Source organism: Podarcis liolepis, assembly GCF_965112155.1.
Source record: "Podarcis liolepis genome assembly, chromosome: 7".
Lineage (NCBI taxonomy): Eukaryota > Metazoa > Chordata > Lepidosauria > Squamata > Lacertidae > Podarcis > Podarcis liolepis.
In genome coordinates, this window is record NC_139561.1 from 22,950,833 (window position 1) to 22,978,608 (window position 27,776).

At 46.8% G+C, this 27,776-nt stretch overlaps 1 protein-coding gene across 2 annotated transcripts; it reads left to right on the forward strand.

Moving 5' to 3' along the window:
- Positions 1-12: 12 nt before the first annotated feature.
- MMP23B (matrix metallopeptidase 23B) lies at positions 13-26,972 on the forward strand. 2 transcript variants are annotated; one of them, XM_083513188.1, is made up of 9 exons: positions 13-156; positions 3,032-3,208; positions 13,425-13,570; positions 14,788-14,927; positions 16,878-17,045; positions 20,731-20,895; positions 24,215-24,325; positions 25,353-25,479; positions 25,871-26,972. In XM_083513188.1, the coding sequence occupies exons 2-9, from the start codon at positions 3,038-3,040 to the stop codon at positions 26,043-26,045; spliced, it is 1,203 nt and encodes a 400-aa protein (XP_083369314.1). In that variant the 5' UTR covers positions 13-156; positions 3,032-3,037; the 3' UTR covers positions 26,046-26,972. The 2 variants fall into 2 exon arrangements, with proteins under 2 accessions (XP_083369314.1, XP_083369313.1); XM_083513187.1 differs by lacking the exon at positions 13-156 and having other exon boundaries at positions 1,685-3,208.
- The last annotated feature ends 804 nt before the right edge of the window (positions 26,973-27,776 follow it).

A 27,776-nucleotide genomic window follows, 5' to 3' on the forward strand; every position in this document is an offset into this window, starting at 1 on the left:
TGCTCTCTGGCTTGAAAGAAAACCGTTCCACCCTCGCCTTGGCGCGAGCATGACCCTAACCTGCCCAGGGATAGCAAGCCATTTCTCTTGCTCCAGGGAAACTGCAGCCTTTTCTGCCTGTCTCAGATTGAAGGAGGCTCCAAGGGAGAGAACTGGGTAATGGTTTCTTATATCTCCTCATTGCTTCCTATAATCCTCTTTTTTTATTTTTACCCTGCTCTGGGGTGGCACCAGTTTATGGCTCATCACTGATGGAGCAGAGAAAGGGAGGCAGATCAGCGAGTAGAGCCTTACACGCAGAAGGTCCCGGGTTCAGTCTCTTTCATCTGCAGGTATACAAGAAGCTTGCCTTATAATAGGTCAGGCCATCTTGCTCTGTACTTCCCGCACTGACTGGCAGCAGCTCTCCAGGGTTTCTCTCCCAGCCCTAGCTGCTGATGCCAGGGATCGAACCTGGGACCTTCTGGGTGCAAGGCAAACACTCTGCCACTGAGCTACAAGCATTCCCTGGCCAGGCTGGGAGAGTCCTATCTGAAACCCTGGACAGCTGCTGCCAGTCAGTGCAGACAACACAGAGCTGGATGGACCCAGCCGTCTGACAATGGCAGAGGGCAGCTTCCTATGCCCCAGCCCCCTTTTTCCCCCAGCCCCTCCCTGCAAGCAGCTTGGCACCTTTTGCAATACCCACCAGGTCTCAGAGCAACACTCTGCTCTTCCAGGGCATCAGCTGGGAGTTAAAATGAGTTTGGTGGTTCCCCTCAAACCAAGAGCTTGCTCCCAGCAACTCAGGGCAACGCATAAATCTTGCTCCCTGCTGTTTCTTGTGCTCACAACGCCCCTGTGAGGTAGGCAAGGCTGTGAGATGGCCACTGGCCTAGAGTCGCCCGTTGAGCTTCGTCAAGGCAAACCCAACCGTTAGGTAGAGGCAACTGCAGTCAAGTTATAGGTGCTACACCGCAATGGTGGCAGCCCTGCTTCCACCAAACTGTTTCTCCAGAGTCCCCTTCTGTCAGAGGACAGAGCTATGTGCATCCCTTGGCCTCACCTGCTCCCAAACCTATGCTGCAGCAGTGAAGGGCACCTCCCCCTTGCTAAGACTGACATAAGTTTCCTCTCCCTGTCCACTTTGCTTTATATGCATGCATTTTTTGGGAGGGGTTTGTGTGCCATCTTGACCTTTGCTTCAAGCAACAGACTGGCTAGCCCTGAACCTCCTGGCTGAGCAAAAATCTGAACTCAGCTCTCCCTGTTCCTCATTCGGACATTCTAACCACTATACCACACTGTCACTCGGCACCACCCCAAAATTATTTGCTTTCAGTTCTTCATATTTCTACTTTGCTTTGCGGATTTTTAACCTTGCATTGTGTAAAGTTGTGGGCGAACATATCAGACGACACAGCGATTCTTCCAAAGCAGCTCTTTATTTGTAAGCTGGAACAGAACTGAACTGAGGAGCTCAGTCAGCCTGCTTATATAGAGCTCCAGAACAATGTAACTGTTGCAACTTTCTAAAACTATCCAATCACTGAACATCACTTTCGATCCTTCATTTGCATACAAAACTATCCAATCACTGAACGTCACTTTCGATCCTTCATTTGCATAACTATCTACAGTATCCCCCTGCTGGCCCAGGGTGAGAACTTCAGTACATAACACATTGTCACCTTGTTGCGTAACCTGCCCTGGGACCTTCTGGTAAAAGGTGGGGCTGAAATCGAAGAGATCAAAATCTGCATCCGTATTTTGGACGGTTGTTGAATTTCTGTGCATTTCGACACCTCTTAAGGTGAACCACATTTTGCACAACGGTCCTGAGATCGAGGAGCCAGTTATCACTTATGTTTAGAAACAATGGGAAGCCATTTTGAAACAAGATGGCGGACCTAACCTTTTACAATCACATTGGTTTTATCCAAATTTTGTGTGATGCTTCCTGAGATCATGGAGCTGGTTTTCGGCTACATTTGGAAGAGAGGGCTGTCGCTGGCTACTAGACATGATGTTTATGTTCTGCCTCTTCAGCTGGGGGCATCAATGCTTCTGGCTGGAAACCCCAGGAGGGGAGAATCTTCAAATCTTGCTTGCTGCTTTGCCACAAGCATCTTGTCAGCCACTGTGAGAACAGGTATCTGGATGAGATGAGCCACTGGGCTGATCCGGCAGGCTCTTTTTGAGTTCTTAACTGGGCGCCATTTTGAATCAAGATGGCGGGTTGAACCTTTCCAAATCCCACCGATATTAAACAAAACACTGTTTTTGTTCTGTTTCTTAGAACTCCCGAGTCACACTGGGCATGAGGCTTCTATATAATAAGAATAGTAAGAATAGCAGCGGTTGCTGGCATCGCCCTGGATCTCCTTGTTTTCTTTCTTTGATCCAGTGTTGTTTACCAGCTTGTGAAAGCAGAGCAACCAGATGAAACTGATGCTCCTACTGGTCTCTGCCCACCCTGCCTTCCTAGAAGATGCCGGTCAATGAACAACACATTTCCTAACATGGAACATCCCCCCGATGAAATATTCCAAAGGGAAACTTCTGAATCTGGATTCTGCTTCAGCTTTCCATCCCACCATTTTCTCCTCCCCTCCTATACTCCCCCCCTTTTTTTGGAGCAGGGTGTCATTGCATAAATCGCCTCTTTGCTCCAGCTGCTGAGACACAGCTGGCTGGGCTGCCTCTCTCTCTCTTTCTCTCCTTCTCTTCCCTGAGCACAGCTGTTGGGCTGTCCAGTGGTGCCCCCCCCTTTCTCCCTCCTCTGTTAACAGAAAATCACAGAGTAATATGAAACGGCTTGGCAGGAGCTGATTTTATTTTTTATTAAAAAAAAGAAAATCCTCTTGGCTCATCAAACCAAAGTTTAATGTAAAGTCTACTCCTCTCTTCCCTCCTGCCCCCCACTCAACACTCCCCTCCAAATAGTTTTGTCAATTTCCAGCAAAGTTTGCCACTGCTGCAGACACGGCCTGCATTGATTTCTCTCTTTCTTCCTTCCTGCTGTGTTGCATTGTTGTTTTTTAAATTAAAGCCAGGCATGGAGCATATGGAAAAGTTTTCCGCCGGCTTTTCTCATGGCGTTCTACCAACGGAGAAGCAGAGAAGCCCTAAATGGCCTTGCATCTTGAGTTTCTTATGTATTATTCCGCTCCTGGGTCTACTGGCTGCTCGGGAAGGCTTGCTTGAGACGACAGCAAGAGCGACTGAGGTAAGATGCGGCTCGTTTTCTTCCAAATATTGTGTGCTGTTTTAATATCCTGCCTTCCCCGCCCCCCCTCCAAATTAGCTCAAGGCGGTTGTTTCATCCTAACGACAGCCCTGTGGGGTAGGTTAGACGCAGAGATTATGATTGACCCAAGATTGCCCCACTGGACAGGGATTTGAACTCAGGTCTGTTGCATTTCATCATTTATTTTTCTTTGCTGTGTGGTCATATTCTATGGAATGGGAACGTTAATATTTGCTCATCTGTTACATTATATCTCATGGTGTTGTGGGTTTGTTTGTTTGTTTTTTGCAAGGAGGTCAAAGATTTGAACTCGGGTCCTGCATCCCTGTCCACTGGGCAGAAGAGACGGCAAAGAGTTCCAAGTATTGCCTCTTCATATTTCATTTTTAGATTCCTGGCATGGCAGAAAAAGCTTCTGATGGGGTTAACAGTGCATGCTTAACTAGAAGTAAGGCCCACCGATTTAATTTATTACGACACACACCTCTCAATTTTTTAATGGTTTCAACTACCTTGCAAGGTAGGTTACGTCGACAGACAGCAGCTGGCCCAAGATTGCCAACTGAGCTTTCAGGGCTGAGTGATGGGTTGAACCTCAGTTTCCCCAGACAATTACCCTCCGTGAATTAATTAGTCTAATCTTTTAAAGCCTTCCAGACTGATGACTATCAAAAATTCCACAGTTATAGGTACATTGTGTGAAGAAGTCCTTGCTTTTTGTCTGTCCTCAATCTTTTAACATCCAGCTCCTTGGGATGGCCCAAAAATCTAGTATTATGGAAGAAGGAATGGAGAAGCCTCTCCTTAACCACTCTCACCATACTTTGCAACATTTTTATACACCTCTATCCTGCCCCTCTATCTTGCCCACCTCTCCTTGTCACAAAGTCCAAATGCTGCAACCCTTCCTCATGGGGTGTGTGTGTGTGTGTGTGTGTGTGTGTGTGTGTCCACCCCCTTGATCCTTTTGGCTTCCTTTTTCAGAAGCTTTTCATTTCTGCAAGATCCTTTTTTTTCGTGGGGAGGGGACCAAAAATGGAAGTTTCACACACTTCTTTCTTTCTTTCTTTCTTTCTTTCTTTCTTTCTTTCTTTCTTTCTTTCTTTCTTTCCTAAAGATTTGGGCGTGAGATCAGACTTTTGACCTACTTACAGAGGCATTGGAAAAGCACATGTCTGTGTGCCCTATATAAGTTTCAGGACAGATCCTAAGCTAGAGAAGCGTCTTGTTTCAATATGGCATTTCCCCTTCCTCACTTCCGCAAGGGGTAGGACGTTTCAGAGCCGCCTGCTTTTGTGAACAGAGTGCAGAATTGGGAGGGGAACCGAAGGATCATCTAGTCCAACCCCAGCTGCAACGCGTTGTTAATCGAGCCCGTTTATTACAACTACCCAAAGGAGGCAAACAGACAGGGAGCTCAAGACAGCTTGCTCTCACTTCCCCACCCTCCATTTTTGCCTGACACCAACCCTGCAAGGTAGGGTAGGGCAGGGCTGAGAAGGAGCAACTGGCCCAAGATCACCCAGTGGGCTCTGTAGCCAAGTGGGGATTTGAACAGTGGAGGCTGGTCTATTAGGGTAAATGCGGCACTGCCCCCCCACCAACCTCAGCCTGCCCTGGGGCAGCTCCTGATTGATATTTACTTCCATCCAATCCAGGGGGTGCCCCTGGCTGCCAGCTTCCTCCCCCTTGGTCTTGCCCCTTGTACAACTCAATAGGGAGGAAGAGGCTGGGGACAAACGTAGACTTAGTTGCCTCAGCCAGTAGTTGCTCTGGCGCCACCTAGTGTTGGCCTCCCTACCTTCCAACCTACCAGCCTCCAGTGGGCACCAACCACCCCTGGATTTCAAGCCTAGTATTTAGAGACAAGGGACGCAGGCGGCGCTGTGGGTTAAACCACAGAGCCTAAGACTTGCCGATCAGAAGGTCGGCGGTTCGAATCCCCGCAACAGGGTGAGCTCCCGTTGCTCGGTCCCTGCTCCTGCCAACCTAGCAGTTCGAAAGCACGTCAAAGTGCAAGTAGATAAATAGGTACCGCTCTGGTGGGAAGGTAAACGGCGTTTCCGTGCGCTGCTCTGGTTCGCCAGAAGCGGCTTAGTCATGCTGGTCACATGACCCGGAAGCTGTATGCCAGCTCCCTCAGCCAATAAAGCGAGATGAGCGCCGCAACCCCAGAGTTGGCCACGACTGGACCTAATGGTCAGGGGGCCCTTTACCTTTACCTTATTTAGAGACAGGCTGACAGCCTTGATGCTTAATATTTCCAGTTCCAGGCTCCTGAAAAAAGGACCCCGAAACACAAGAGTCTCTGGGGCTGCAACCAGAGAGCTGGCAGCCCTAAAGAAAGCCCATTTGTGCTTGGCTGCCTTCAGCCGAGCTTTTAAAGGAACCAGCCAGCTCTTTCGCTGGCTCACAGACCTTTCCTGGAAAAAACATGTGAGGCTGGGAGTTGGTTGGCATCATGTGGCAGAAGAGGCTGATGGGGCAGAAGGCAGGGAGCCCAACAGCAGGTGGCGCCAGAGCCAGTGAGAGGCAGAGCCTACTTGATTCTAGTTTTGTCCCTGAGACAAAGGAGGAGGAGGACGCTGGCAGGCAGGGCCACCCCCGGGACTTGGTGTAATAAAAAAGGCAGGCAGAATGAGGCTGGTGGGGCAGTGCCCCATTTCCCCTAATGGGCCAGCCTCCACTGTGTGCAGCTCATCAGGGCTGTTCAGACCGAGAGCTGCGCACCTAGTGAAAGATCTTCTGAGTCCAACATCTCAACTAAGCCAGCTTGGCCTCAACTCCAAGATCTACCATTCCTGACAAGAGCTAGGGGGGAATCCAAGGCAGGATCTGGCAGTTCCTTGAATTGCACCGCTTGTTTCTTTCCCTGTTGAGATCCAGAGCCCACTTCTCATGCTAGTTTAGCATTTAGGATTCCCTTTGCCCTGCAGAAGAGAGGGATACAAGAAGCTGGCTTTGTAGCAAGCCGTTGGTCCACCTAGCTACACTGACCGGCAGCAGCTCTCCAGGGTTTCAGATTGGGGCCAGTTTACAAAAATGAAATGCTGGTCGGAGTTAGTTTTGCCCTCAAACCACCTTGTTCTTTAGACTGTCACCTAGTGGCAGAATGGCGACATTAGCTTTTTCATAAAAGAAAGAGGCCTCCCTTATAGTCTTCTTTTAGCCTCCCAGTGGACTGTTCTGTCTATTGGTATATCCGTAGCAGGGCATGTGTACGTGGTTCTCCCTCCATTTTATCCTCACAACAACCCTGTGAGGTAGGGTAGGGTGAGAGACAGTGACTGGCCCTCGGATGTGGAAGTAAGAAGGCTTTGTTTTCCTTTTCACTCTGTGTTCATCACAGGCCTCACGGTTTCCATTCAATTCATCTTCCACCAAAAGCCAGGTTATTAGTCTCACTGTCCACTGTGGCAAAATCACATGGCTTCCATAATTAATAGTGTAAATGATGTTATTCTGTAGGCTTATGCCTTTTACTTTGCCAGAGAATTGCTTACCCGCGTCCCCAGGGCCGAGAAGAGAATAAAAAAATTCCAGGAAAGTTTCTTCTTTGGAGAAAAGAGTTTATTGAGATCTGAGCACAGAGTCAAGGTCTGTACTCAGAGACAGCCAACTGGATAGTTCCTAAAAATATTCTGGCTGTAAAGCAAGACATTTCAGCACACTTTCTTATACTCGCCGGACTTCCCCAATCGACTAGCAAATATTGCTTGCTGTACACATTTTATTGCTTGCTAAATCATTTCTGTCTTTCTGCTAAGCCAGCACTCCCTCCCACCTCCTTGTGCACGTGTCTTCTTTTGTTAGCTAAGCTTTTCCCTTCGTATCTCTTCCTATCTTGCATTACTTAAAAGCAGAAGTAAAGCAGGAAACATCTTGTTAGTGGTTTTCTTCTTGCATTACTAAGCAGAAGTAAAACAGGAAACTTCTTGCTAGTGGTTTATCGGTTAACAGCAGTTTCTGGCTGGGCAGGAAGCGACCTTCTGACCTGTAGCTAACATCAGCAGTTCCAAATAGCTGATTAGGCAGGAAGCGGCCTCTTGACCTGTCTGTTTTAGACTTTGCAAGCTACTGCAATTCTGGGCTGTTTTTAACCATCCTAGCAGAGTGCAGGAATTTACTATGCGTAGATAATATTTAAGAGCAACAGAATAAAATATTGAGATAAACCTTTCTCCCTTTACTCCGTCCTCTTCTTTTGAACAATCTATTACTTAGATTCGTTCTGGGGTAGGGGTCTATATTCTCTCATTACAGCAATCACTCGAGGTCCCATCATGCGAGACATCACCTTTCCCATCATATGTTGCAGGCATTGCATTAAGCAGGGTATACAGAAGCAGAAAAGCAATAGAAGCATTATTGGACCTATTCTTCCCACAAATACGATACCGTTCATGCCAACAGAAATACGAGAGCATCCATATGACAAGGGCGGTACATATCACTCCTACCCACCAAACCCAATATCTCCATGGTTCCTCCCACCAATATTCAGGGGGTGTGCTCATTGTTGAAGAGCCCACTGATATTTGTGCCCGACTACCTGTTGAGCCTCAAGGATGAGAGCCCACCGGTGAGCTGATGCTCCCACTATGTGGGTCAATTTTTCTATTAACCCTGTTGGGTGGATTGAACTCTCGTGCTGCCTCCCTAGTGACCAGAGCATATGGAAGCTGAAATCCTGGGGTGGCGATTCTTACTGGCACTTGTTGAGCAATTTCAATGCACACCTGGCTAAGGCTCCCACCCCTGCAATACTTGCATTAAGATAGGTTCTGTCCCATCTATGATCTGGGTTAAGAGTAGGACCTGTTCTATCAACTGAGGTTGGTACAGTGCTCTACCTTCCGGATAACAGTTGACTACCCTCTCACAACAGCAAGAGCGGTACAGAACTAGATAGATTTCGAACGTCTCTGCAGCTTCCCGTAAGAGCACTGTCCACGCGTGCTGGTCAGTGGTGTGGGAGAGGAGCCACAACGGGGTAGTGGGGTGTCTTAATACGGTAATCTCATCAGACCCCAGTTTCCAATAGCCAAGGAGCACGCCATCTCTTACCACTGGCAAGACGAACCACTCGTAGCAGAGGCCAGCAGGCCAATAAGGTCGGTATGGTTCGGTAGGGTCAGGGCAATAAGACATAGAGCAAGTCAATAAAGAAAATAAGAGAGAAAAGAGAAAGTCTTTGTAACTGTCCTTGTGATGATTAGTCGCAGGATCGCGTTGCCCGTGGTCCAACGCTTTTTCCTGGTAGCGTCAGACACAAGGTGATGATCAACTTCAGAGGGTCAGCAGGATTTCTTTTGCAAGTCCAGACACCCTTCTTCAGATGCGTGTGATGTACCCAGGGGATCACCTCGACTACTTTCACTGCAGTTGGGGATGAGGGGGTCGCCAGACGCTGTCACTCAGAGGAACTGGTGAACCGGCTCAGCGAGACTGCCAGGGACTGCAGGTGTACGCTCGAGGGAATACCTGGAAGGGAAGCAAACACACACAACAAACACAGGGATTGCACTTGTTCTTGGGTGATGTGATCTCCCATCTGCCCCAAACTGGCGGGGATGCCTCGGACGAAAGGGGTTGGCCTGCCATATAGAAGTTCAAAGGGTGATAGTTCTCAGTCTCTTGGTTGGCGCACAGGGCACATTTTGGGATATAGCAGCAGTTAGTTATAGCAGCAGTTAGTTGAGGTAGAATATTCTCCCAAGGTGTGCTTTAGCAGCTGGGCCTCCCAAATGGGTGGACTCGTGGTAATTCTTTACAATTGTGCTGGCCAGATGTTGGGGTACAAAAACACGGCTGTCTGGTCCTTCCTGGAGCGTTGTTCCTTCTTGGCTGGTCCACTGCTGTTCATCAAGGGTGTAACGTGGTTCCACATCATCTGGAGTGAGTTCTGGTACCAATATCAAAAGTCCTGGTGGTGCCTCTAAATTGGCTGGAGAACAAATGTCTACGTTGGGGGCGCTGCCTGTGGGCGCCCCTCCCATCCAATTCTTCACCGTGCGTAGAGATATCAGCCTCTGGAGTGATATCGGCAAGGCAGTCGTCACTGGAGGGGATCTTCAGGATGCTGAGACACGGTCCAATCTGAAGCAGCTTTCCTCCTTGAATGTGGTGGACCCAGGGGTGGTGCCAGCTATCTTCACAGCTGTGGGTGTGGAGAGCAGATGGGCCTTTCCAGCACGGTTGCAGTGGTGCCTGGGACCAGTCTTATCCACACCTCGTCACTTGGCTCAAACTGGTCACGCAAGGAGTTCGGGCCTGGGTTGAGAGAGAGAATCTCGAGAGAGACACTGTACATAATTGTTCAATTCCACATCTTGAGCAGGGATAGGTGAAAGCATGCACACATAAGGAACCGGTCTCCCAAACATCACTTCAAAAGGGTGACAAGTGAATACGTTTCAATGGGAGGCTACAAACTCTAAGCAAAGCCAAGGGCAACATGAACACCCAATTAGACCCTGTTTCTTGGGTCAATGGTTTTTCAAAGTCCTTTTCTTCCTTTCCTATTTTCCAGAACTTTGGGGCCTATATGCAGTACCCACCATCTTCCTTCTTCACTGGCAACAGTGGGGTGTTTCACTGTGATTGGCATTGTTTCAAGATTCCATGTTGAAGCAATCGCTTCAAATGCACCCACACTCTTTCAGCTGCCTGTCGTGGGATGGGGTATTGGTTTTTTATCCTCCACCCATAGTCCAGGGTCAACATCATGAAGCAGGCTAACAGGGAGGATTCCCTCCTCTTCTTTTACCATCATCAAGCATCAATGGTCTCACAGGGGCATTTCTAAAGAAAACTCTCCTGCTGGTCCAGTTGTCATCATTACTTCCCCCATTGGTTGGAAGGAAATCTGGGCTTGTAATTTTGTTAACAAGTCTCGGCCCAATAAGGAATGGGACACTCTGGTATATACAGAAATTTGTCTAGGCAGCAGGTAACAGACTGCAAAAACGGGGCCTTTTGTGATTTACCTGTGGCTCCAATTATATCAACCACTTGGTTTGTGGGTTTTGTTACAGGCACAGGTAAGACTGAGTGGGCAGCTCCCTTGTTCACCTTCTCCTACCTGTAATAAGGTAGCTAGGTTAAGGGCTGTGGCAACCTGAAACTTCAGGCGTGAATGTAATAACAGCATCTGGCACTTCCTCTTGGAGTTACACAGCTGGTGTCCTGTCCAAACGTGAATTTATCTGCCTTTTTGAGTAGGGTGGCCACTGCCACAATCACTCTCATACGGGGGGGGGGGCAACCTCTGTTCTGTTGGGGTTAGCTTCTCTGACAAGTATGCGACAGGTTGCTGCCAATTTTTCAGTTTCTGGCATGAGACTCCCTTGGCTACCCCCCCTGGTCTTCATCTGTGAACAGGGTAAAAGGCTTCTTGGGGTTTGGATGCTAAGCACTGGGGCTTGTCATTTTGAGATCCTGAAAAGCCTGCTGCTGTTCCCTGCCCCATATAAAAGGATCCTTCTCTATTCCCCTAGTTGACTCATGCAGGGGCCAAGCAATGCTTCTGTAGTTAGTAGTGAGTCCAGGGGATATTGTTCATCATCATAAGTGGGATTATAGGTTTTAAAAAAATCCCTTCAAACAATTTTATAATCTTTGCTGGATTCTCCTCAAAAGAGGGGTTCTGATTTCTTCAATTACAAACATCTGCACTTGAAAAGGGTATATGCTGGACCGTGGTGCCTTCGTTTGTCCAGCTGGGACAGGGGCTGGTGGATCATAAACCCTCTGAAGGGGCATTTCTCCAGTTGCCTGATCCTTCCTGGTTTTCTCATACTGTCTGTGAGACATAACTCTCTTCGCCGCCTGTCCCCTGCCATCTCTTCCTCTTTTCAGGGGTGCAGCATTCTGCTGCCTCAACTAACAAAGGGCTTACATCCAACTTTTTCCTCAAATGGCTTTACAAACTCCTTTAGTCTCTTTTTCTGTCTTTCTGTCCACATTTTCTTTCCTTGATTCATATCATCTAGTGTTTTCCTAAACTCTTCGTTATCTTCCTTATCTTCCTCTTCTTCCGTCTCACTATCCTCCTTCGCAGGTCCTCCTCCCCCTACACCAGCACTTCCCTGTGCTTCTTGATTTTGGCCTGGGGGGGGGGGTTGGAGGGGCTGTTGGTGGAGTGTAAGGTGGTGGCTTAATCACTCCCCCTCCTTATCTTCTGGGTCTTTTAACACCAGAGGCTTCACTGTACAAATCCTGTTCTGTGTGTTGCTGTCACAGCAAGACTTTAGCCATGGTAGATTCTTTTTTTTACATTGGTCTTCCATGTAGAGATATAGGGGATCTGGTCTGGGTGGACATTTAATATATTTTGCCACAGGGGGTTGATTTGCCACAGGGGGTTGATTAATTGCAAATCAAAGCCACGCAGTTCCCTGGGTTGGCAAGTCCACCTCACATAAAGTTTTGAGTCTCTGTTTTTCAATTTGAATCATCACTCTTCGTGGCTGTTTTCCAGTTATTTAAAAAGCATTCCAGAGGAATACATTGGCTTGCTCCAGACCCTATTTTTTCAGATACAACCGCTCCTAACTGGGTTTTCAAAATTCTCTCACACTCCACATGCTACAGTTTGTCAGAAAATGCACAATGCTACAATCGCTCGGCCAAGGGGACACTAAGCCTTAGCCCTCATTCAACAATTCATCCACTAGAGTATCTGACACACAACATATCAACAAAACACTCAATTCCCTCTGCCCCATTCCCTTTCCCAAACCTTTACCAATTCCTTTCCTGGTGGCATTCTTACTGCCGGGCACCCTATTGCCAACTACCAGGTGAGGCTGATCAGACCTCTGCTGGCCCCTCGGGCCCCTAGCCCTTTCCCTCGGGCCCCTAGCCCTTTCCTTCGGGCTTACCTTTCTCCGCTGCGGACCTGTCCCCTCGGCGCCGTTCTGTCTTCTTATTCTCCCTCAACCAGATGTCTCTGCTCCAGGACGGTGTGGCAATCTCCCCCTACAAACTGGCAGGGTGTGCACCGGAAATGCGAACGCCGATCGGAGCTGTTCACCTTGGTTGAGCCTGGCCCTCCCCGGGGCCCCTGGGGTGGGGCAATTCCCGGCCAACGCACCAAGCTGTAGGCTTATGCCTTTTACTTTGCCAGAGAATTGCTTACCCGCGTCCCCAGGGCCGAGAAGAGAATAAAAAAATTCCAGGAAAGTTTCTTCTTTGGAGAAAAGAGTTTATTGAGATCTGAGCACAGAGTCAAGGTCTGTACTCAGAGACAGCCAACTGGATAGTTCCTAAAAATATTCTGGCTGTAAAGCAAGACATTTCAGCACACTTTCTTATACTCGCCGGACTTCCCCAATCGACTAGCAAATATTGCTTGCTGTACACATTTTATTGCTTGCTAAATCATTTCTGTCTTTCTGCTAAGCCAGCACTCCCTCCCACCTCCTTGTGCACGTGTCTTCTTTTGTTAGCTAAGCTTTTCCCTTCGTATCTCTTCCTATCTTGCATTACTTAAAAGCAGAAGTAAAGCAGGAAACATCTTGTTAGTGGTTTTCTTCTTGCATTACTAAGCAGAAGTAAAACAGGAAACTTCTTGCTAGTGGTTTATCGGTTAACAGCAGTTTCTGGCTGGGCAGGAAGCGACCTTCTGACCTGTAGCTAACATCAGCAGTTCCAAATAGCTGATTAGGCAGGAAGCGGCCTCTTGACCTGTCTGTTTTAGACTTTGCAAGCTACTGCAATTCTGGGCTGTTTTTAACCATCCTAGCAGAGTGCAGGAATTTACTATGCGTAGATAATATTTAAGAGCAACAGAATAAAATATTGAGATAAACCTTTCTCCCTTTACTTCCACCCCCATTCATTCAATGCAAAGGAAACACAGCCGTGAGGGGCCGAGTAATAAATTACGTATTGTTTGCAGATGGAACAACATATTGTTTGCAGACCGAGCAAAAACGGCGGATTCTGATTGTATTTGCTGGATTGATTTCCTTTCTGGCCACGGAACAATTTTTCTGTTTCAGTTTTCATCCGAATTCTGTGGCATTCCTACCCACAGTCATCCTGGTGTGAATCATAGCTGAGTTGGGTCCATCACTCTAACCGCTATACCACGCTGCCTCTCACGTAACGGGGAACCAACCCAGAGGCTTTGGTGCAAAGCTGACATGCTGAGCTCTCCTCCTGACCTGCTTGGCTTGGCTTTTTTAAGGCAGATCCTGCTCTTCGCGGTTTTCCTCCTGGAATTCCCCCTGCTCTCCGAGATGGCAAATTTCCACCCCATCCCCATAGCCGGAAGAAACGCTACACGCTCACGCCAGGTCACCTGAAGTGGGACCACTTCAATCTCACGTACAAGTAAGGCCAGGATTTGTAGAAATACCAATAGTTTTGGGGGTGGGGGTCAAATACTTAATTTTTGCAATGGATTTTCTCTGTTAAATTACATTTACACCTGTTAGTTTTACAAATGTATATGCATTTTTCTGCATACCTCAAATACACATATTTTTGTTCTTTTGGGGGGGCTCGGCAAACTGCATCAGAGGCATGGGGATTTCAAAGTATAACCGCGTTTTGATTTGGCTAACACTGGAGGAAGTGCAAATTAGGGTTTGTTTGGGGAAAATAAGTTGCAATGTAAATTTCTCTCCCCTTTCCTGGTTTGGATACAGGTTTCTGAGAAGGGGTGGAAATGATAATCTTCCATCCACACAGGCAATGCTGACTTTCCGTTTGGAAGGTGGGCGGACAAGGAAGCCTAGTGGGAAGGGAAATGGAATAGAGTGTGCTAGAAAGGGGCATGGCTGGCTGCAGTTCTGAAGACTTGGAGGGCCACAGTTTCCCAGCCCTGGTCTAGGCTGCAAGTCAATGTTTCAAACAGGAGGGGTTGGGATTTAATCGGGCACCCTTTGCAGGGATCTGTGAGGGCCCCCCCAACTCTCTGTTTTTAAATATGATTTTTATTTATGATTTTCAATTTTATACATTTTACAGTCATTTTAACATTTTGAAACTCAACTTCCTTCCCCCTCTTTCTGTGGTTCCTTAAATTTATTTTTTCTGCATATTCCAAATCAACTTAACTTACTCATTTATTCATCTATTTAAATATACATTCTTATAAAACTGCAGGTTATTACAATAAACCTGCCTGTGTCCTTATCTGTTTACAGTTTATTTGCAAACATCCAATAAACCATTTCCATTATTTTATTTAAAAGTTTGCTTATCTTGATTTCTTATTTTTCCGGTAAGTTTCGCCATTTTTGCATATTCTGTAAGTTTTTGTTATCTATTCTTCTTTTGTTGGGACAACTTCTTCTTCTTTCTATTTTTGGGCAAGTAACATTCTTGCTGCTGTCGTCGTACACTTAAATAGATTTCTATACAGTTTGGGTAGTTGTGGCCATATAATTCCCAACTTCCATCTCTCTCTGTATGTGATACGATGTGATCTTCCAAGCCTGGGTGGGGCTGAGCAGCCATTTCTGGTCGCAATCCCTCTGGTCTCTATTAGCTCAAACAGTTCCAAAGCTGTCTCTTATTTTCATTCCATTTCTATTTCCTTCCAGGATCCTGTCTTTTCCTAGGAACATCATCAACGAGAGCCAGACAAGGAAGGGCCTGTCTGCTGCTTTCCGCATGTGGAGCGAAGTCTCCCCTTTCAGCTTCCGAGAGGTGCCACCAAGGGCAGCCAGTGACCTAAAAATTGGTAGGGGTTCCTCTTATAGTAGGGGCGCAGGTGGCGCTGTGGGTTAAACGACAGAGCCTAGGACTTGCCGATCAGAAGGTCAGCGGTTCGAATCCCCACAACGGGGTGAGCTCCTGTTGCTCGTTCCCAGCTCCTGCCAACCTAGCAGTTCGAAAGCACCCCAAAAAGTACAAGTAGATAAATAGGTATCGCTCCGGTGGGAAGGTAAATGGCGTTTCCGTGTGCTGCTCTGGTTCGCCAGAAACAGCTTAGTCATGCTGGCCACATGACCTGGAAGCTGTACACCTGCTCCTTCGGCCAATAAAGCGAGATGAGCGCCGCAACCCCAGAGTCAGTCACGACTGGACCTAATGGTCAGGGGTCCCTTTACCTTTTACCTCTTATAGTGCTGGTTTCAGAATAAAACTCTGAAAGAGTGATGGGGGGTGTTGAAACCCACAGCAACCCCGCTGAGGACTGAACATGCTCACTGGTTACAGAATGCTTTGTGTCAGGATGGAGGGAGGACAAGGAAGATGGAATGGAGTGCCCTAGCAGAGGGTGTGACCCGAAAGTTTGGTGAATGGTCACAGAAATCAGACAGCGAGAAATATTCGAACCTTACAGGCCTTCAAAGTAGGCCCCCTCGGATACAATGCAGTGTTGACAACGTTCGTAGAACTGTTGGAAACTTCTGGAGAAGTCCTCTTTTCGTACTGCTTTCAGTTCCCTCATCACAGCTGCTTGGATGTTTGAAATGTTGGAGAATCTGTGTCCTTTCAGTGCAGGTTTCAGTTTTGGAAAAAGAAAGAAATCCGGTGGGGTCACATCAGAAGAATATGGAGGGTGGGAGAAATCAGTAACATCAGTAACGATTTCACGTGGACTATGCAAATCTTCCGCCATCATTCAGACGGACAAACTCAATAACTCATGAACTCTGTTGACATTTGCCACCATTCTGCTTGTCGATGGTCTGCCTGACTGAGGGTCATCTTCGAAGGTTTGCCGCCCATCACGGAAATGGTTAAATGCTTAAAGTTACCACTTCATTTCCATACACAATTGTGAGCATTTTGTGGGTTTCCGATGATGACTGTATGTTTGAATACTTCTCGCTGTCCGATTTCTGTGACCATTCACCAAACTTTCCGGTCACACCTTGTAGAACAGCACTGCAACATTTTGTTGAAGTTCCCACTTCAATATGGGGAAAGGGCACAGCTCAGTGGTTTTGCACTAGGAAGGTCCCAGGGTCTATCTTGGGGATTCTCCAGGTATGGCAGGGAAGACTCCCTGTCTCAAACCCTAGAGAGTCATTGGCGGTCTGTGTGGATGATGCTGAGCCAAATGGACCAATGGTCTGACTCAGACCATTAGCGCTTACTCTGGTTCCCACTGCAAGTGTTAGAAACCAAGGGCACAAGACACCAGCCACAATCCGTATCCATCCCATAGTTTCTTGAAAAATGCTCCTGTTTGATGCGCTTTCCCTCAAACCAACTTCTGCATTTTAAGACACGTATGTGTATACGACCTCAGTATTAGGCAGCCATCTTGTCCGTTCACCCCGTCTTAGTGAGGACAGTGATGTTTGCTTCCTTGCACATATATTTCCACGACCCTAGGACATTTGGAATCATCGCAGAAGAAACAAGAAGTATGGACCGAGGCACTGGCTGAAAAATTATCTAAGGAAGTCAAGGCATTAGCCAGAAAGATAACTTTATGGTATTCTTTTGTTACACACGCAACAGGCTTTCACTCAGTGTTTTTCCACAAAGAAACTGCATTTGGAGGGTGCAGTGGGAAGAGGGCATTGTTGGATGTGGGGGATTTCATTTACTTTGAAAAATCAATAAATATTTCCCCTTTTCCTTTTTAAAATTAAACCGTTGGGCAGGCGGGGGCCGAGGGCAGACTTCCACCGTTATTAAGTGATCCCATTTCATCATTTTCATTTCTCCCCAGGCTTCTATTCCATAAACCATACAGACTGCTTGGAGTCCAGTATCCACCACTGTTTTGATGGGACAACGGGAGAGCTTGCCCACGCCTTTTTCCCTCAGACAGGCGAGATCCATTTTGACGACCATGAATACTGGATTGTGGGCAACACGAGGTTCAGCTGGAAAAAGGGTAAGGGAATCACGTGTCTCGATTCTTGAGGCTGACATCATCATGGCTAACATTTGGTGCCATTTCGCTGCCTTTCCTCATGGGATTTACACATAGCTCTTCTTCTGTGTGATTTTGCAGGTGCTTTCCAGGTTTGTTTGTTTCTTTCTTTTTTAAAAAAACAAGTTTCTAGTCCCTTTGGTCCTGAAAAATATGCTTTCTTTCCCTGAAAAAATTGTGGACACTTCAGTTTTATCAGGGGTTTCTGGGACTACATTGCCCATAGTTATTGAGAGAAAGGATGTGCTTTGAATGTGCTGTGAATATACTGTGTGAACTCAGCCTTGTCGCATACATTATGCAAATATACTCAGTCATAATAAATGCAAATGCAAGTCACAGGATTTCTCAGTCGCTCAGAGGCCGCCTACAATCCTTCAGAGTACACCCCCCTGCAAAAGATCCTGGGAACTGTAGTTTGTTAAGGCTGCTGAGAATTGTAGCTCTGTGAGAGGCAAATTAAAGTTCCCAAGATTCTTGGGGGCAGGGGACATTGGAATATGCTTTAAGCCTATAATGGGTACACAGCCTCACTTTCTTTTCAGCACAGATATTTTTAAAATATCGATTTATTTTTATTCTTGTTTGGAGAGGCCTGTAAGGCTCCTTACACTGTTTGGCTGGGAGTGGGAACTGTTAAAAACAAAAAGCTGCCTGCAATCCTCTTGAGTGGTTTGCTAGACAATTAAGATGTGCCCAGACTCTTCCCATGAGGAGCATCAAAGCTTTCTGATGCGTTGACCTTCGTTGGGGTTGACTTAGATTAGACAGCTTTTTCTCCCCTCCTAGTTCCACGTCTGTCTTGCCAGACATCAGGGGGAGAAAAATGTCTGCGACGTGAGCTGACGAAGGAGTTCTGCACACAGAATGTTCCAGATTTAGGGGTAGCCGGTCCAACTTCAGTTTTCGGTGACTCAGTGGGGCTGCTGCAACCACAGTTGCACAAACCATTCCCACCCCAGCAGAGATCCAGGCAGTTGTGCTATCAGTGGGGAGAGGTTTTGCCTTGTTCCCTTGATTTCTCGTCCAGAAGAAAAGAAAAAGGGGGGAAGGGCTGTTTACATTTTTGTTCACTTGGATCACCAGATTTCCTGCAGACATGGACATTTTGTGGGCAGCAGATGCCTCCATTACGGACCGGGTTGCTCTTTTAAAAGGCTCCACTTGACATTAAATGCTAAGCAGATGGGTCTTTAATAGGGACGGGAAGTGGCTGCAACAATTGTTGTCCCCACCCCGGTCCAGCCACCTTTATTTTTTAAAACCTCCCAATTTTTTAACCCTACAACAGTTCTCACAATGTGACCAGACGGAGAATTTATGAGCTTTCGGACACATACCAGAACTTTAGGCCCTCCTAGTGTCCCTATTTTCCAGGGACATCCCTGATTTAGAAAAGCCGTCCCGGTTTCTGATTTGATCCTGAAATGTCCCGCTTTTCCTTAGGATGTCCCTATTTCCATTGGAAATGTTGGAGGGTATCCGACCCCTGAGCCATCTGAAGGCAGCCCCGTATAGGGAAGTTTTAAAAAATGTTTAATATTTTATTATGTTTTTATATATGTTGGAAGCTGCTCAGAGTGCTGCGGCAACCCAGTAAGATGTGTGGGGTATAAATTATAATTATGGAATTGGGACGTCCCTATTTTCATCAGAGAAATGTTGGAGGGTATGGCACTTGACGCAGATCAAATAGCGTGGCAAATCTGCTTTTGTTTTTAAAAATCAACTTTGGCGGTTAAGAAAGCTACAGTGATTTGTGTTAAAAATTTGCCGTGGGTGAATGATTAATGGGGAGACATGTACAGTGGTACCTCAGGTTACAGATGCTTCAGGTTACAGACTCTGCTAACCCAGAAATAGTACCTCAGGTTAAGAATTTTACCTCAGGATGAGAACAGAAATCGTGCGGTGTCAGCAGGAGGCCCCATTAGCTAAAGTGGTACTTCAGGTTAAGAACAGTTTCAGGTTAAGAATGGACCTCCAGAACAAATTAAGTCCTTAACCCAAGGTACCACTGTAAAAGTAAATTGGGATGAGTGCTCAGGGCTTCTTTTCAGCTAGAACTCACTAGAACTTAGTTCTCTCAGGTGGGTGCCATTGCCATTATAAGAGGAGGTGTTCATGGTGAGTTCCAGCACCTCTTTTTCTAGAAAAACAGCAACCGCCCTGTGTGCAACTGCCCTGTAACAAATGAGAGTGAACGTGCAATAAAGCCTGGACATTGTCTAACCGCCTCATAAGATTGGTGCAAGCAGGTCAGGATGAATGCTGGAGACAGGGCTAGAAGAGAAATATGGGTCAGACTGCATTTAAAGGTGAACTTTCCTAATTCACACCGTTATTGCTAAGAGCTCTCAGAGCTGTTGGGAAGCCGCTCTTCCCTTCCCAGAGCTACAATTCCCAGAGTTCCCTGGGAAGAGAGATTGCCTGTTATGCCGCCCTGGGAATTGTAGTTCTGTGAGGGGAGATTTCTCCTCACAACTCTCTGTGTCCCTTAACAAATGACAGTTCCCCGAATTCTTGGGGGGGAAGCCATGACTGTTGAAAGTATTATCACAGTGTTTTAAACTTATGGTGTGAAGGTGGTCTTAAGCTTTATCTATTGGAAATGTGAGGCTAACCTTTGCCCTCGTCCTTATTGCTTGCTTTGTTCAACTTCCCATGACAGGTTGACTGCTAGGCTCATAGGAGACCCCCGGCTTGCCAGGCCCAAAGAGACAAAACCAGCCCACAAAATTCAGGTCATAAGTTCCTGGGTTGTGGTTTCCAAGCATGAGGTGGGTTGCTCTGACCAGTAAAACCCTCCATTAAAATCCAGAGCCGTGAAATCACTGGAGAGAAATGCACTTAACTGCCGGCTCTCACATCTTTCTGGTTCCACGCACAGATTTGCCAGACCTTGTGAAATGTGAATGGCTGGCTTCCACCTCTGAACGTCTATCCACATTCTGGCTTGATAGGGAAGGATTTCCCATGTGTCCTGTCTTGAGATGGCTTTTTAGTATTTAGGAGAAAATAGAAAGGTGTTGCATCACCTTGGGGTTTATTGTGCGTAAACATCGGCTGGATCTATACTGATTTGTAAAAACGCTTTAAATAAAGTTACACAGCTCTCAATGCAATGTTACAATGACGATTTTTAATTGTTCTGCAGAGCCTTCTGGTGTCACATGTTTATAACGCATTTATAACGTTTTTACTGACCAGTATAATTAGTTCACCGCCATCACCACAGATTTCACAACTCCTCCACTTTGGGCCAAGGGTGGGTGGGAATGGACATTTTAAAGATTGCTTCTTGCCAACAAGGTATCTTGTCTCCAAATCAGATTGATAAAACCCAACTGGTAGATTGTAAAAGGTTTTGCTTGGCTTGCACTCCACCCAACTCTCCTGACTGTTTTTTGCGGTGAAAAGGTGGCATCAACCCGAACTCGGAACCCCGGTGTGTGAGCATCATTGTGATCTCAGGTTGAAATTGGATTGGATTACATTACGCAGCACTGAGCTAGGTGGACCCAATGGTCTGATCTGGAGAAAGGTGGCTTTGTACATCCGGTTGGTGCTCTGGTCTGTTGCGTTATTGATTTAAGGACACTGAATATTTACCCCCACCTTTCTTTCTCCCTCTCTCTCTCTTTAGGCGTTTGGCTTACAGACCTGGTCCACGTTGCAGCCCACGAAATCGGCCATGCTTTGGGCCTCATGCACTCCCTGGACCCCAATGCCTTGATGCACATCAATGCCACCCTGACTGGGAAAAACACCATTTCGCAGGACGAGATGTGGGGGATCTTTCGCCTTTACGGTGAGCGAGAACATTGTTGGCTGCAAGGAGGGAAAGCAAGGACTCAACCAGCAATTGCACAGTTAAGCACTGTTAGCTCTTCTGCTGCCCTGTCCCTTCACGCAAGATCTGTTGGTTGCTGCATGTGCAAATTGGCATGAGAGGGGAGAGTGGAGACTGGCTTCTAGCTCAGTGGCAATAGTGGCTCCCTGAAGGAGGGGTTAAAAAGCCCTTTGTGGATTGGGTTCAGGCAGGGGAGAGGGCTCTTAGAAGTGGGAGGCTGAAAAGGGGCTAGATGATTAGCTTACAGGGGCCAAATGTTATGTTAATGGTAAAGGTAAAGGGACCCCTGATCATTAGGTCCAGTCGTGACCGACTCTGGGGTTGTGGCGCTCATCTCGCTTTATTGGCCGAGGGAGCCGGCGTACAGCTTCTGGGCCATGTGGCCAGCATGACTAAGCCGCTTCTGGCGAACCAGAGCAGCGCACGGAAATGCCGTTTACCTTCCCACCGGAGCGGTACCTATTTATCTACTTGCACTTTTGGGGTTTCGAACTGCTAGGTTGGCAGGAGTTGGGACCGAGCAACGGGAGCTCACCCTGTCACTGGGAATCGAACAGCCAAGCCCTAGGCTCTGTGGTTTAACCCACAGCGCCACCCTCGTCCCACAAATGTTATGTTATGTTATTTTTTAAAAATCATTTCATTTCTATCTTGCCTTTCTCCAAGGAGCTCATGGTGACATATAATTTATTTATTTATTAACTTTATAATCCTGCCGTTTCTCCAAAAAGGAGCCCCGAGTGGCAAACAGCAAGTGATAATTTTTAAAAAATAATATTAACATTATATTATAACATAATATTAAAATTAGAGCGTGGTGCTGATAATGTCAAGGTTGCAGGTTCGATCCTGTATGGGACAACTGCATATTCCTGCATTGCAGGGGGTTGGACTAGATCAGGGGTCAGCAAACTTTTTCAGCAGGGGGCCGGTCCACTGTCCCTCAGACCTTGTGGGAGGCCGGACTATATTTTTTTGGGGGGGGGGAATATGAAGGAATTCCTGTGCCCCACAAATAACCCAGAGATGCATTTTAAATAAAAGCACACATTTTACTCATGTAAAAACACGCTGATTCCCGGACCGTCCGTGGGCCAGATTTAGAAGGCGATTGGGCCGGATCTGGCCCCTGGTCCTTAGTTTGCATACCCATGAACTAGATGATTATCAGAGTCCCTTTCAACTCTGCAATTCTGATTCCTCTAGGAAAACACCTTTTAAACAATTCCCACACATATGGCAGGCTGTATGTGGCTCCCCATTTTATTCTCACAACGACCCTGTGAGGCAGGCTAGAGAGACAGGGACTGGCCCCAAGCTAGTCCTGCAAGGAGATCTTCACGGCTGTGTTGTGGGATTTGAACCCTGGTCTCCCAGGGACCTAGAGTCTGGCACTCTACCCACTACACAAAGCTGCCTTATTGAGTGCCAGCTTGCCCATCTCTTTGCTGCCTCTCTGCAGAAACTGATGTTTACATCAGTGGCTCCCGCTTCTCTCCTGAAAGCAGCATTTATCCCTGCAGGCTTGGAAGTTACTGGCTCCAACTACCCCAGATTTCCTGAGGCTGGGCCTCTGAAAACTAGTATTGGGGAGAGAAAATGATACGTTTCTGGTCCATCATAGAAATTCTGTGAAATGCTATATTTACAGCTGAGGGTGAGGTGGGGTGAGGAGAAAACGGCCTGATGAGAACATAGCTCTGGCAGCGGAGAGATCAGAAACCAGCCTTGTTTTCCTACAGTTTGAAAAAAAGGTTGAATTGGCATTGCCGTCGAAGGACTGCTTTCTGTGCCACCTTCCCAGTCGCACATTTTGCTCCTTCTATTAACAAGTGCCAATAACTGTGAAGCCAAAACGTGCTCCAGCTGAGCTTGATATTCCTTCCTTCCTTCCTTCTTTTTTTTTGGGGGGGGGGGTTGTTCTAATGTATTATATGATCTTAGCCTTGCAGATGCAGTCAGGTTTATTTATTTCCTTCCCCTTTCTCCTTTGACCTGGGCATCTTTTAAGAGTCAGGGTCAGAAGGGAACCTAGAGGTAGGCCAACGTTCCTGCTCCACTCAGGATATCCAGTGCTGGATGCAAAACACAACCGGGATGGAAGGCATTTTTGCAGCCCCAAGGGCCGGCATTGTCTCCTAGGGCCACCTGCCAGAAGTGGGCGGGGCCAGAGGAAAAAAGTAGGCGGAGCAATGGATGCATGACTCTTAATCCTTTGCACAGCAAGATTCTTCTTACGTTCTGGTGACCTGGCAAGTTTTCACATACAGTGGTACCTCGGGTTACATACGCTTCAGGTTACATACACTTCAGGTTACAGACTCCGCTAACCCAGAAATAGTACCTCGGGTTAAGAACTTTGCTTCAGGATGAGAACAGAAATTGGGCTCCGGCAGCGCGGCAGCAGCAGGAGGCCCCATTAGCTAAAGTGGTGCTTCAGGTTAAGAACAGTTTCAGGTTAAGAACGGACCTCCGGAACGAATTAAGTACGTAACCAGAGGAACCAGAAGAGGGCTGAACTGGGAGGAGCAGCAGCAGACTTGCATGCAGGCCCAGTCTCCGATTGCTTGGGGAAAGCCCTGGAAAGGAAAGCACTTACAGTGGTACCTCGGGTTACATACGCTTCAGGTTACATACGCTTCAGGTTACAGACTCCGCTAACCCGGAAATAGTGCTTCAGGTTAAGAACTTTGCTTCAGGATGGGAACAGAAATTGTGCTCCGGCAGTGTGGCAGCAGCGGGAGGCCCCATTAGCTAAAGTGGTGCTTCAGGTTAAGAACAGTTTCAGGTTAAGTACGGACCTCCAGAACGAATTAAGTACTTAACTCAAGGTACCACTGTATATTTGTAAATATGCTTCTTCCACTCAAGCCATCCACCCTCCAAGCATGCTTTTTCAACTGTTGGAGCAAAGAAAAATTAAAGACTTGTCTGAAAGATCAGCTACCTTGGACGACTCCTCTACAAAGTTTTTCATGCTGGCTGGTTGCTACAGGAACCTTTACCCAGTAACTAGTGCCTTGAGCTTTCTTTCTTTCACCTCCCTCCCCATATCTTTTCCTTTTATGCTCTTTCATAAGCCTGAAGGCATGGGCTGTCTTACCACTGATATCTGTAAGCCACTCCTGAAAAGCAGGATTAAAAAAATGCTTCCAATAAGTAAATATGTGGGTACAGTTCCGCTGACAGGACCAATTGGTTGAAATCAAAGTGCACAAAGTTCAATCAGCTTTTAAAAAGTTTTTATTGCCACCTTTAATGAATCTTCCTATTTCAGGCTGTAAAGATCGAATCTTCATATGTCCTTCATGGTCTCAGAAAGGCTACTGCAGAACGCGCAGGAAGTTTATGAAGAAAAATTGTCCATATAGCTGCGGCTTTTGCTCAGGTAATGAATATACTTTGCTTGGAGTCTAGCATTCAAGGATATCTGCTTCTAAAAGGGATATATAATATATTTATAAGCAGTAGACACTAGGGGAGAATGCTCTTTTGCTAGGCTGATAGCTTGGCCTGTCCAAGATAATGGGCTGATATTTTATTAATGGGAGCTAATGACAGGCCACATTCTCCTGATAGCTGGGAGTCTCTCTCGGTGTTTGGAATGCAATATCCAAGAGAGTTTAGGAAGATGGGATGCCTCGTGGGAAGCGATTCATAAATGATAATATGATCATGTATTTTTTAATAGAATATTTATATACCTTTATTCGTTTTTTTTTAAAAAAATCCGAGTGGTTTACAACCACCACTCATGAAGCCATTAAAACATTTAAGATCAGATATCGGGTAACTGTTGTTTGTTAATTGCCTGCTTAAGCCTGGAGGCATAGAAAAGTTTTCAGCAGGCATTTAAAAGTTGAAAAACAAGGTGCCTGATGAATCTCTATGGGCTGAGTTCCCACATGACTGGGCCAATGACACTAAAGGCTGCATTTTGTGTTGATTTCAAATTAGCATCACCGATTGGGGGAATGACCAGCTATGCTCTTGCAGGTTATCAAACCAGAATATAAGGGTTCATGTGGTCCCTGAGCTGTTCAGGGCTTTGTTAAGACAAGGCCCTTGAACCTGGCTCAGTAACAGTTGCGTCAGGGATTCTTAAGATGTGATTCCTGCATTGCAGCAGGTAGTTGATCCCTGGAGAGTCTTTCAACCCAGTGTTTCTTACACTGGCTGGCAGCAACTCTTCAGGTTTTCAGATTGGGGTCTCTCTCAACCCTGCTGGGGATTGAACCTGGGACCTTCTGCATGCAAGGCTGATGCTCTAACCACTGAACTCCAGCCCTTCCCCAAGATTCTTCAATTTTCAAAATTAGTAAGACAACAATCGCATAATCCTAAATCTGTAGCTTGGAGCTGACAATATGTCCTTTTTGTTTTGCTCTCCCTTCCCTTCCTTGTTCTGCCGGCAGAATTCCCGTTCCCAACGGCGATGCCGACGCCGCTTCCCCCGAGGATGAAAACGAGGATTGTTCCCGAAGGCAGGAACGTTACCTTCCGCTGTGGCCAGAAGATCATTCATAAAAAAGGCAAAGTTTAGTAAGTAATCTCACCTAGGGCTGAGCCAGACATTCATGCATGTCTCTTTAACTTTTTGGTTTGGAATGTGTGTCTGTATGTGATCTTTGGGAATCATTAGAATTGTGCAGTTGGAAGGAATCCCAAAGCTCATTTAGTCCAACTCCCTGCAATGCAGGAAAGCGGGTTACCTTGAATTAGGGACAACCAGCACCAGGGGTGACATAGAAAGCTGACTTATACTGAGTCAACCATTCCTTGGTTCCAGTCACCCTCTTGTGCACATGTTCCAGCTTGTCGATATCCTCCTTAAAATGAGGCACCCAGAACTGGACACAGGACTCCAGGGCATGGTTAAAGGGATCAAACCTGGTGAATATCAATCTCCCCCTCTTGCTTTTCCCACACACAGCTGGTATAAAGAGAAGGAGCTTCTGGAATACTCCTATCCGGGATACCTGTCTCTGAATGACGACCACATGAGCATCATAGCCAACGTCATCAATGAAGGGACCTATACTTGTGTAGTGAAGAAAAAGTCTCAGATCCTCACCACGTATTCCTGGAGGGTCAGGCTGAAGCACTAGCAGGGAAGCCTTCGCAAAGGACTTTGGTATAACCCAAGTGGTTCTGTCCCATGTTGGGTTTCCTCTTTTCTGCCTGTTGTTTTGTATATCTAACTTTCAGCAGTGCACCCGATCTTAAAAACGGCAAAGCCCATCCACAGGTGTTGGCGTGGGCAATGTGTGGGGAGGCTGGGCCTTCCTCCCCAACAGATTACTGCTTCCAAAAGAAGATGAGTACACAGTTCATCTGTTCTGTATATTTTAGTTTCAGCAGGTCAAAGAGATGGGAACTAGATTGGCTGTTTTGTTTTTCTTGCTACTGTTATGAAAAGATAGTCTGAAAATGTATTGGGGGGGGGGGCTCAAACAAAGCCCACACACCTGTGGACATCTACGTCTGGGGAGGTCCCAACAGCTTTGGGAAGTGGAAATGCCTAGTGGCTACCAGATGGAGAATAACTGAAATGTCACCTTGGTAATAAATTCAGCTGCAATATTGCTATTGCTGCAGTTAATATTGATTTTCCTTACAAAAGCGATGAAATGATAAGATGTAGAAGCAGGTGGGGGGGGAACCTTTGGCCCTCCAGTTGTTGCTGTGCTACAACTCCCTGCTTGCTGGTGCTGGTGGGAATTGTAGTTCGGCGGCACTTGAAAATGCTACGTAGCTCCTAGGTGTAAAGATCGCACATTCCTCAGAGTAATAAAAAAGATTTATCCACCATGAGCCATCAACTCTCTGATTTGCTTTCTGTGATGGCAACTCAAGCAAGCTTATTAGACACTGTCAAATTCCTTGCATATGTTGTGATGCACTTATCCGTCGGTCGAGCCTCTTGAAGAGCTGTCTACAGCTTCTGGAAAGCTAAAGGACAGTTGATCCTCTAGGAATTTCACTGGTAAATTACTGCGGTTCTCCTGTTTGAATAAAGTGCTTCCTGGCTCTGCCGTCATTCTTGTCGTTGATGTAGAAATTATGCTGCCCGCAAATCCTTCTAAGAGAAAACCAGATGCCCCCAATAAATTAGGTTAAGAGAGCAATGGCAGACAGCTGCATGTTTGCGTTAAAACCCTTCTTGACCTATAATTACCCCACCCTCTTGCATTCGCGAAGCCATCGAAATGAATCGCAGTACATAATCATTCATAGAGGGAATAGCCCCCCCTTCCATCTTCAGTGAAAAGGATCAGACGTACAGACAGCTGGCTTCCCTCTGGCGGCAAAATATCTGGGGAAGCATGGGGTTGTATCTAACGTTTTTATTTATTAGCCCCAACGCAAAGCAACTTACAAACAAACAAGCGAACAAGTCCCAGGTCGCATCCATACCACAGATCTAACACACATTTTCAGTATATAGCTTCTCCCTGCCCAAGAACTACAGTTCCCAGCAGCCTTAAGAAACAGCAGTTCCCAGGATTCTTTGGGGGAAGCTGTGTGGTATGGGTGTGGCCCTAATCAGAGTAGACCCACTAAAATTAACCAGCCTGACTTAGGTCTATTGATTTCAATGGACCTACTCTGACTACAACGCCCGGTTTACGAGGACATCCCTAGCACACCCAGTGGGCAACCCTTTTCTGCCAAAGGGTCACCTGCTAGAGGTGGGTGGGGCCAAAGACAAAAGTGGGCGGAGCTATGAATGTAAATATTACCTTTGGGTGCAGTAGGCTGGCTTCCACACACACACACAGTCTGAATTTGTGCATTTACACATTTCAACACGCCCAATGGAATGTTGCGAAGTCCCC

What these genes read in the sequence shown, in the direction of transcription:
- MMP23B (XM_083513188.1), top strand. Translation starts at nt 3,038, where the DNA reads ATGGAGCATATGGAAAAGTTTTCCGCCGGCTTTTCTCATGGCGTTCTA. An exon ending in AGCCAGTGACCTAAAAATTG is followed by an intron (nt 14,928 to 16,877) that starts GTAGGGGTTCCT and finishes ATTTCTCCCCAG; the next exon opens with GCTTCTATTCCATAAACCAT. An exon ending in TAGCTGCGGCTTTTGCTCAG is followed by an intron (nt 24,326 to 25,352) that starts GTAATGAATATA and finishes TTCTGCCGGCAG; the next exon opens with AATTCCCGTTCCCAACGGCG.